We start from the raw sequence: 12,472 nt of genomic DNA, 5'->3' as shown, positions 1-12,472 counted from the left end.
ATGCAGCGCTACTCATTTACAGTACGCTGGATTCCAGGTAAAGAAAATTTAATGGCCGATGCCTTGTCACGCGCTCCAGTACACCTCGCATCCCCCAACGATGAGCTGGCCGAAGTACCGCCCTCCGCAGATGCTTGCATATCGCTATTGGCAGCCATCACGGGGTCCGATGACAGTCTAAGCGACCCCCTTCTCAAAGAAATTGTGCTGACCACCGCAACCGACCCAGTGATGAAAGCGCTCCGCGAGATGATCCTGGCAGGCTTCCCCAACGACAAGTGCAATTTGTTGTTGGGGCCTTTGCCTCTCCGCCCCTTTTGGTGCATCCGGTGCCGCCTTTCAATCGATGAAAGCGAAAACCTCATCATGCTGGGCCCCCGTGTAGTCATCCCGGAAGCCGTCCGCCGTAAAGTCTTGGATAAATTTCTATTGATGCACCAGGGTGCGACAAAATTGCGGCAACGGGCCCACCTAACCATGTTTTGGCCGTCCATGGACAATGATGTTGTCACCGCCGCCCGCACATGCCACACTTGCACGGAGTACCTCCCGTCACATCCGCCGGAACCATTATTACCTCATGCCAGGGCCTCCAGACCCTTCGAGTTCATCCATGCAGACCTTGGTTGCCATAATGACCGCGATTTCTTAATCTTGGCGGACCATTTCAGTGGTTGGCCCCACGTCGTGCCGTTTCTGGACAAAAACACCTCCGCCCGCAAGATTGTCGACGCTATCCGGTCGTTCCTTTCTTTTGGCGCAGGTGCGCCGGTCAAGTTTTGGTCGGATGGCGGCCCTCAATTCGCATCCGATGAGTTCAACACGTTCTTGCGGGACTGGGGCATCAGCCACGGCGTCTCATCCGCAGGGTACTCTCAATCAAACGGCTTCGCCGAGGTATCGGTGAAGAGTATGAAAAAGCTCATCCGCGGTTCGTGGACAGCGGGATCCTTCAATATCGACGAGTTCAGCAAAGGTCTCCTCGTCTACCGCAACGCGCCAATTTCCAGCGGGGCATCGCCTCCTTAATTGGTTTTTAACCGTCCGGTAAGAGATTGCCTCCCAGCTCATAGACGGGCATTCTCTCCGCAGTGGCAAAAATCGGCCGCTCAAATGGAAAAACGGCCATGCACGCCCGCTCACTTTGTGCAACCCATTTCAACAAGACAGCACACTCCTTACCACCGCTGGCGATTGGCGATCAGGTCGTCATCCAAAACAGCATGACAAAAAGGTGGTCAACCCCCGGAGTAGTCGTAGAAATCGGACCTTTCCGCGATTTCCTTATAAAAACCCCAGCCGGACGGTTGTTTCGCAGAAATCGTCGCTTCCTCCGTCGCTACTACACTTCCATCGCTCGCCCTCAGCATCCGGATTCACCCAACTCACCTCCGGCTTCCGCAACATCTTCCATACAAAGCCCGGAGCCCTCGGCTGCACGCACACCTGTGCCGCCGCGTCGTTCAGCCCGGATCAGCAGCAGGCTCGCGGAAATTTAATTCATTTCGTTTTTCTCCACGCCATTGTATGCCATGTTTCAACGTAGCTCCCTTTTGTAACTCAGATCCCCCGAACTAGAGATTCAGCAGTGATAAAAAAAAATCCTGTTTACATATAGAAGTTAATACTCAAGTTATCACAGTGCATTGACATTTAATTCAAGTATATTGGATTTTGTTTACATGTAGAAGTATAAACTCATGGTATCAAGGTGTATTCACATTGAATACAAAAAACACTGTTATATTATGAGTTTATACTTCTACATGTAAACAGAATCAAATATACTTGTATTAAATGTGAATACACTGTGATACCATATGTTTATACTTCTACATGTAAACAAAATCCAATATACTTGAATTAAATGTCAATACACTGTGATAACTTGAGTTTTGACTTCGATATGTAAACAGGATCAAATATACTTGTATTCAATGTGAATACACTGTTATATTATGAGTTTATACTTCTACATGTAAATAGAATCAAATATACTTGTATTCAATGTGAATAAACTGTGATACCATGAGATTTAACTTCTATAAGTAAACAGTATCAAATACACTTGTATTTAATTTGAATACACTGTGATACCATGAGTTTTTCCTTCTATGTGTAAACAGGATCAAATATACTTGTATTCAATGTAAATACACTGTTATATTATGAGTTTATACTTCTACATGTAAACCGAATCAAATACACTTGTATTCAATGTGAATACGCTGTTATATTGTGAGTTTATACTTGTACATGTAAACAAAATCCAATATACTTGAATCAAATGTCAATACACTGTGATAACTTGAGTTTTAACTTCTATATGTAAACAGGATCAAATATACTTGTATTCAATGTGAATACACTGTTATATTATGAGTTTATACTTCTACATGTAAACAGAATCAAATATACTTGTATTCAATGTGAATACACTGTGATACAATGAGTTCAAACTTCTACATGTAAACAGGATCAAATATACTTTTATTCAATGTGAATACACTGTTATATTATGAGTTTATACTTCTACATGTAAACAGAATCAAATATACGTGTATTCAATGTGAATAGACTGTTATTTTATGAGTTTATACTTCTACATGTAAACAGAATCAAATATACTTGTATTCTGTGTGAATACACTGTGATACAATGAGTTTAAACTTCTACATGTAAACAGAATCAAATATACTTGTATTCAATGTGAATTCACTGTTATATTATGACTTTATACTTCTACATCTAAACAGAATTAATATACTTGTATTCAATGTGAATACACTGTTATATTATGAGTTTATACTTCTACATGAAAACAGAATCAAATATACTTGCATTTTGTTCTCAACAGCTCCATTTACAGCGTTCCAACACTTTTAAGAGACCGTTCCCTTTTGCATCCCTCAGAAAACCACCAATTCATTGTATTCTGTTGAGCTTCTTTGACTGCATTCCAACACCTTTGAGAGACCGTTCCCTTTTGCGGATAAAGTCTATTTTACCTGACCAAATTTACTTTATTGTTACTTTACTTTTACTGAATTCAGAGAAGCAAGTATACTGAACTGATCTGTATTTACTTGTAAACTGAATAAATGTTCTGCTTAAATTACAATGTTGCCAATTGTTGGATTGCAATGATGCCGTCATTAATTGGTAATATAGATTAAATACGTATATTGATATTGAAAAATATTTACATTGAGTCATTACTCTGCTAGCTCAGTGGTATAGCACTGGATTGTTTAGACAAAGGATCGAGGTTCAAATCTAGTTATTGGTTGTATATTTAATATTAAATGTTTAGTATTTAGTATATTCAAATGGTTATTTAGTTGATAAAGTGATTTCGTTATAAGTATTACGACATTTTAAAAAGTATTCTATGATAAAAGTAAAAAGTAGGTCTATGATAATTAAGTTAGAAAAGGTTTTACTATACTTAATTAATTAATATTTAGGGGTGTGTTGTTACTTAATATTAGTATTGATTTAGTTATGGCTACTAATGTATCTATTTTCATGAGTTCCTCAAGTGATATTATTAAGAGTAATAGTGAAATGCTTGAAAAGTTTTATTTGAAATGCAAAAAAAGGAATATAGTTCATTACTGGTATGTTGTCTTATTCTGTACTTTAATTGTTTTTGTATACCGAATATGATTATACTGTAGTGTTATTTTATACTATACTATACTATACTATACTATACTATACTATACTATACTATACTATACTATACTATACTATACTATACTATACTATACTAGACTACTCGTTAATATTTTTTTCTTAGCTCATGGAACTCCCATTGATTGGTACAATTTTTGCCGTGAAGTTTCGGAAGATGTAGTAATTAACAATTCTGAAAAGATTGGTGGCTTTGGTATAACGGTAGAAATAGACAAATTGGCCACTAAAGATGTTTTTTTTCACTAAGAAGTTTTTTTTCTTCTGTTTTGGTCATTTTAAAAATTTGTATGAAATTGTATTTTTGAAATTTTTGAATCTGTAGCAGATGACAGTAGTTGATAGTTTTTCCAGTGTTTTGACTTTATATATATAATTATGTAATTTATAGTTTTCATGAATTATTCTTAATTGACTTTATTTGCTTGTTATTTATTTTAATAAGTTTATTTATAATTTATTATTTGAAAATGAAGTTATTGAATGTAAATTTTATATACATAGATTTTAAAATATAACATGCAACAACGATTAATTTCATGTTGCAGACGACATATTATATACTTTGTATTTCATTCATTTTTTAAAGTTTGTAGTGTATACATCTGTGTATTGGATAACACATATTTTGAAGGTAATTGTTCGTTGTTAATATTTTGGTAATAGAGTAGTGGTATTAGAGTAATTTTTTTTTATTTATTTATTATTTGACTAATTTAATTACTTAACTTAATTATACATTACTTTATAAAGTTATTATTAACTTAATAGATTTACTTTACCTTACTGATTAGCAGAAATGTTACTTTTTACTTAACTTAAATGTGTTAATTTTACTTAATATTTAGAGTGTTTAACCTAATTAGTTAACTTTACTTTACTATTCCATTACTTTACCCACCCAAAACCCCTATTTTGCCTCGCATAGCTCGGGCTTGGTCCCGCTTAGTTACTTAAGTATAGTTAAGTTAAGTTATTTTAGTTTACTATTTTACTTTATTACTTTACTATTACATTACTTTACCCACCCAAAACCCCTATTTTGCCTCGCATAGCTCGGGCTTGGTCCCGTTTGGTTACTTAAGTATAGTTAAGTTAAGTTATTTTAGTTAAGTAAATATGGTCGGGTAAAATAGACTTTTACCCCTTTTGCATCCCTCAAACAAGCCCCAATTCATTTTGTTTTCTCCAGCTCCATTGACTGTGTTCCAACAATCTTCAGAGACCGTTCCCTTTTGCATACCTCAAAAAGCCATCAATTCTTTTTGTTGTTCACAGCTTCCTTGACTGCATTCCAACACCTTTGAGGGACCGTTCCCTTTTGCATCACTCAACAATCACACATTCTTTATGTTTTCAACAGCTCCATTGAGTGCTTTTCAGCACCCTTAAGAGACCGTTCCCATTTGCATCGCTCAAAAAAGCCTCAATTCATTGTGTTTTCACCAACCACATTGACTGCTTTCCAACACCCTTTAGAGACCGTTCTCTTTTGCATCCCTCAAACAACCACCAATTCATTGTATTCTGATTAGCTCCATTGACAGCATTCCAACACCTTTGAGAGACTGTCCCCTTTTGCATCCCTCAAACAAGCCCCAATTCATTTTGTTTTCACCAGCTCCATTGACTGCGTTCAAGCAATCTTCAGAGACCGTTCCCTTTTGCATCCCTCAAACAACCACATATTCTTTGGTTTTTAAACAGCTCCATTGACTGCATTCCATCAACCTTGAGAGATTTTTCCCTTTTGCATCCCTAAAACAAGTACCAATTCATTGTGTTTTTAACAGCTCAATTGACTGTGTTTCACCACCCTTCAGAGACTGTTCCCTTTTGCATCCCTCAAACAAGACCCAATTCTTTGTGTTTTCCCCAGCTCCATTGACTGCGTTCAAGCAATCTTCAGAGACCGTTCCCTTTTGCAGCCCTCAGACAACCACTATTGGATACTGTTCTCAACAGCTCCACTGACTGCGTTCCAACACTTTTAAGAGACCGTTCCCTTTTGCAGTCCTCAAACCACAGCTATTGGATACTGTTCTCAACAGCTCCACTGACTGCGTTTTAACACCTTCAAGAGACTGTTCCCTTTTGCAGCCCTAAAACAACCACTATTGCATACTGTTCTCAACAGCTCCATATTGCGTTCCAGCACTTTTAAGAACCCTTTCCCTTTTGCACCCCTCAAACAACCACCAATGCATTTTGTTCCCAACAGCTCCACTGACTGCTTTCCAACACTTTGAAGAGACCATTCCCTTTTGCACCCCTCAAACAAACCACATAATCTTTGTTTTCTTCACATCTCCATTGACTGCATTCCAACAAATTTCAGAGCCCGTTCTCTTTTGCATCCCTTAAACCAAGCACCAATTCATTTCATTCCCACCAGCTCCATTGACTGCATTCCAACACGTTTCAGAGACCGTTCCCATTTGAATCCCTCAAACAAGCCCCAATTCATTGTGTTTTCAACAGCTCCTTTGACTGCTTTTGAACACCCTTCAGAGACTGTTCCCTTTTGCAGCCCTCAAACAACCACCAATTCTTGTCCTCAACAGCTCAATTGACTGTGTTTCAACACTATTAAGAGACCGTTCCCTTTGCATCCCTAAAACAACCACCTATTCTTTGTGTTCTCAAGAGATACATTTACTGCACTCCAACATGGTTGAGAGACCTTTCCCTTTTGCATCCCTCAAACAACCACCAATTCATTGAGTTCTTACAACTTCTTAACAGACCGTTCCCTCTTGCATCCCTCAAACAAGCACCAATTCATGTTTTCTTAACATGTCTATTGAATGCGTTCCAACAACCTTTAGACACCATTTCTTTTTTTCATCCCTCAAAGAACCATCATTGCATTTTTTTTTCTTAACAGTTCAATTGAGTGAGTTATAACACCATTAAGAGATTGTTCCCTTTTGTTCCAGTGCACGTGCTTTCATTGGTTCGAGAGGGTTCACGTAACTTTCTCTGCCTGGAAAAAGGTCGAACACATGAAAAGGGTTCGAACTGCCGCCGGTTAGGCTTAACCTTTTTCTTTCGAATTTTCGTGGACAGGGAGGGTAAAAGGACGGACTGGGGAAAACGGCGGGCAGGTGTAGACCTATGGGCAGGGCAAGACCCGCAGGCAGGGTGAGATCCGCGGGCAGGGCGATACCTGCGGACAGGTTGGAAACGACGGGCATTGGTAAGACACTTAATCTGGAAGTAAAGGACCAAGAAAGCTATATGTTTCTGTTTACATATAGAAGTTAAAACTCATAATATAACAGTGTATTTACACTGTTTACAAGAATATTTGATTTTGTTTACATGTAGAAGTATAAACTCATAAAATAACAGTGTTTTTATATTGAATACAAGTATATTTGATCCTGTTTACATATAGAAGTTAAAATTCATGGTATCACAGTGTATTCACATTGAATACAAGTAAATTTGATTCTGTTTGCATGTAGAAGTAAAAACTCGTAATATAACAGTGTATTCACATTGAATACAAGTATATTTGATCCTGTTTACATTTAGAAGTTAAAACTCAGGGTATCACAGTGTATTCACATTGAATACAAGTATATTTGATTCTGTTTACATGTAGATGTATAAACTCATAATATAACAGTGTATTCACATTGAATACAAGTATATTTGATCCTGTTTACATATAGAAGTTAAAACTCATGGTATCACAGTGTATTCAGACTGTATACAAGAATATTTGATTCTGTTTACATGTAGAGGTATAGACTCATAATATAAAAGTGTATTCACATTGAATACAAGTATATTTGATTCTGTTTACATGTAGAAGTATAAACTCATGGTATCACAGTGTATTCACATTGAATACAAGTATATTTGATTCTGTTTACATGTAGAAGTTAAAACTCATAGTATCTTAGTGTATTCACATTGAATACAAGTATATTTGATCCTGTTTACATATAGAAGTTAAAACTCAAGTTATCACACTGTATTGACATTTAATTCAAGTATATTGAATTTTGTTTACATGTAGAAGTATAACTCATGGTATCACAGTGTATTCACATTGAATACAAGTATATTTAATTCTGTTTACATGTAGAAGTATAAACTCATAATATAACAGTGTATTCACATTGAATATAAGTATATTTGTTCCTATATACATATAGAAGTAAAAACTCGTGGTATCAAAGTGTATTCACTTTGAATAAAAGTATATTTGACCCTGTTTACATATAGAAGTTAAAACTCATGGTATTACAGTGTATTTACATTGAATACATGTATATTTGATCCTGTTTACATATAGAAGTTAAAATTCATGGTATCACAGTGTATTCACATTGAATACAAGTATTTTTGATGCTGTTTACATATAGAAGTAAAAACTCATGGTATTACAGTTTATTCACATTGAATACAAGTATATTTGATGCTATTTACATATAGAAGTAAAAACTCATGGTATAACAGTGTATCCACATTGAATACAAGTATATTTGATGCTGTTTACATATAGAACTAAACCTCATGGTATAACATTGTATTCACATTGAATACAAGTATATTTGATGCTGTTTACATATAGAACTAAAAACTCATGGTATAACAGTGTATTCACATTGAATACAAGTATATTTGATGCTGTTTAAATATAGAAGTAAAAACTCATGGCATAACAGTGTATTCACATTGAATACAAGTATATTCCATGCAGTTTATATATAGAAGTAAAAACTCATGGTATAACAGTGTATACACATTGAATACAAGTATATTCCATGCAGTTTACATATAGAAGTAAAAACTCATGGCATAACAGTGTATTCACATTGAATACAAGTATATTTGATGCAGTTTACATATAGAAGTAAAAACTCAAGGTATAACAGTGTATTCACATTGAATACAAGTATATTTGAAGCTGTTTACATATAGAAGAAAAAACTCGTGGTATAACAGTGTATTCACATTGAATACAAGTATATTTGATTCTGTTTACATGTAGAAATATAAACTCATAATATAACAGTGTATTCACATTGAATTCAAGTATATTGGATCCTGTTTACATATAGAAGTAAAAACTCATGGTATCATAGTGCATTCACATTGAATACAAGTATATTTGATTCTGTTTTCATGTAAAAGTATAGACTCATAATATAAAAGTGTATTTACATTGAATACAAGTATATTTGATTCTGTTTACATGTAGAAGTATAAACTCATGGTATCACAGTGTATTCACATTGAATACAATTATATTTGATTCTGTTTACATGTAGAAATATAAACTCATAATATAACAGTGTATTCACATTGAATACAAGTATATTTCATCCTTTTTACATATAGAAGTAAAAACTCCTGGTATCACTGTGTATTCACATTGAATACAAGTATATTTGATCCTGATTACATATAGAAGTCAAAACTCATGGTATCACAGTGGATTCACATTGAATACAAGTATATTTGATTCTGTTTACATGTAGAAGTATAAACTCATAATATAACAGTGTATTCACATAGAATACAAGTATATTTGATTCTGTTTACATGTAGAAGTATAAACTCATAATATAACAGTGTATTCACATTGAATACAGGTATATTTGATCCTGTTTACATATAGAAGTGAAAACTTATGGTATCACAGTGTATTCACATTGAATACAAGTATATTTGAAGTAGTATACATATAGAAGTAAAAACTCATGGTATAACAGTGTATTCACATATATATACAAGGATATTTGATGCAGTATACATATAGAATTAAAAACTCATGGTGTAACAGTGTATTCACATTGAATACAAGTATATTTGATTCTGTTTAAATTTAAAAATATAAACTCATAATATAACAGTGTATTCACATTGAATACAAGTATATTTGATCCTGTTTACATAAAGAAGTAAAAACTCATGGTATCACAGTGTATTCACATTGAAAACAAGTATATTTGATCCTGTTTACATATAGAAGTTAAAACTCATGGTATCACAGTGCATTCACATTGAATACAAGTATATTTGATCCTGTTTACATATAGAAGTTAAAACTCATGGTATCACAGTGTATTCACATAGAATACAAGTATATTTGATTCTGTTTACATGTAGAAGTATAAACTCATAATATAACAGTGTATTCACACTGAATACAAGTATATTTGATTCTCTTTACATGTTGAAGTATAAACTCATAATATTACAGTGTATTCTCATTGATTACAAGTATATTTGAAACCTGTTTACATATAGAAGTTAAAACTCATGGTATCACAGTGTATTCACATTGAATACAAGTATATTTGATTCTGTTTACATGTAGAAGTATAAACTCATAATATAACAGTGTATTCACATTGAATACAAGTATATTTGATTTTTGTTTACATGTAGAAGTAAAAAATCATAATATAACAGTGTATTCACATTGAATACAAGTACATTTGATTCTGTTTACATGTAGAAGTATAAACTCATAATATAACAGTGTATTCACATTGAATACAAGTATATTCGATTCTGTTTACATGTAGAAGTATAAATTCATAATATAACATTATATTCACATTGAATACAAATATATTTGATTCTGTTTACATGTAGAAGTAAAAACTCATGGTATCACAGTGTATTTACATAGAATACAAGTATATTTGATCCTGTTTACATATAGATGTAAAAACTCGTGGTATCACAGTGCATTCACATTGAATACAAGTATATTTGATTCTGTTTACATGTAGAAATATAAACTCATAATATAACAGTGTATTCACATTTAATTCAAGTATATTGGATCCTGTTTACATATAGAAGTAAAAACTCATGGTATCACAGTGCATTCACATTGAATACAAGTATATTTGATTCTGTTTTCATGTAGAAGTATAGACTCATAATATAAAAGTGTATTTACATTGAATACAAGTATAATTGATTCGGTTTACATGTAGAAGTATAAACTCATGGTATCACAGTGTATTCACATTGAATACAATTATATTTGATTCTGTTTACATGTAGAAGTATAAACTCATAATATAACAGTGTATTCACATTGAATATAAATATTTTTGATTCGGTTTACATGTAGAAGTATAAACTCATAATATAACAGTGTATTCACATTGAATACAAGTATATTTGATTCTGTTTACATGTAGAAGTATAAACTCATAATATAACAGTGTATTCACATTGAATACAAGTATATTTGATTCTGTTTACATTTATAAGTATAAACTTATAACATAACAGTGTATTCACATTGAATACAAGTATATTTGATCCTGTTTACATATAGAAGTTAAAATTCATGGTATCACAGTGTATTCACATTGAATACAAGTAAATTTGATTCTGTTTACATGTAGAAGTAAAAACTCGTAATATAACAGTGTATTCACATTGAATACAAGTATATTTGATCCTGTTTACATTTAGAAGTTAAAACTCAGGGTATCACAGTGTTTTCACATTGAATACAAGTATATTTGATTCTGTTTACATGTAGATGTATAAACTCATAATATAACAGTGTATTCACATTGAATACAAGTATATTTGATCCTGTTTACATATAGAAGTTAAAACTCATGGTATCACAGTGTATTCACACTGTATACAAGAATATTTGATTCTGTTTACATGTAGAGGTATAGACTCATAATATAAAAGTGTATTCACATTGAATACAAGTATATTTGATTCTGTTTACATGTAGAAGTATAAACTCATGGTATCACAGTGTATTAACATTGAATACAAGTATATTTGATTCTGTTTACATGTAGAAGTATAAACTCATAATATAACAGTGTATTCACATTGAATAAAAGTATATTTAATCCTGTTTACTTATAGAAGTTAAAACTCATGGTATCACAGTGTATTCACATTGAATGCCAGTATATTTGATTCTGTTTACATGTAGAAGTATAAATTCATAATATAACAGTGTATTCACATTGAATACAAGTACATTTTATTCTGTTTACATGTAGAAGAATAAACTCATAATATAACAGTGTATTCACATAAAATACAAGTATATTTGATTCTGTTTACATGTAGAAGTATAAACTCATAATATAACAGTGTATTCACATTTAATTCAAGTATATTGGATCCTGTTTACATATAGAAGTAAAAACTCATGGTATCACAGTGCATTCACATTGAATACAAGTATATTTGATTCTGTTTTCATGTAGAAGTATAGACTCATAATATAAAAGTGTATTTACATTGAATACAAGTATAATTGATTCCGTTTACATGTAGAAGTATAAACTCATGGTATCACAGTGTATTCACATTGAATACAATTATATTTGATTCTGTTTACATGTAGAAGTATAAACTCATAATATAACAGTGTATTCACATTGAATATAAGTATTTTTGATTCGGTTTACATGTAGAAGTATAAACTCATAATATAACAGTGTATTCACATTGAATACAAGTATATTTGATTCTGTTTACATGTAGAAGTCTAAACTCATAATATAACAGTGTATTCACATTGAATACAAGTATATTTGATTCTGTTTACATTTATAAGTATAAACTTATAACATAACAGTGTATTCACATTGAATACAAGTATATTTGATCCTGTTTACATATAGAAGTTAAAATTCATGGTATCACAGTGTATTCACATTGAATACAAGTAAATTTGATTCTGTTTACATGTAGAAGTAAAAACTCGTAATATAACAGTGTATTCACATTGAATACAAGTATATTTGAT

General features: G+C 32.8%; 1 protein-coding gene across 1 annotated transcript; it reads left to right on the top strand.

The window, feature by feature from the left end:
* Nucleotides 1–1,029, top strand: LOC116917379 (uncharacterized protein K02A2.6-like). The gene has a single exon (XM_032922828.2). It carries the CDS (start codon nucleotides 1–3, stop codon nucleotides 1,027–1,029), a length of 1,029 nt encoding a protein of 342 aa, XP_032778719.2.
* Nucleotides 1,030–12,472: the final 11,443 nt, after the last annotated feature.

Source organism: Daphnia magna, unplaced genomic scaffold (genome assembly GCF_020631705.1).
Source record: "Daphnia magna isolate NIES unplaced genomic scaffold, ASM2063170v1.1 Dm_contigs146, whole genome shotgun sequence".
NCBI lineage: Eukaryota > Metazoa > Arthropoda > Branchiopoda > Diplostraca > Daphniidae > Daphnia > Daphnia magna.
The sequence above is the reverse complement of the archived record's forward strand: the minus strand, read 5'-3'. Positions and strand labels throughout refer to the sequence as shown.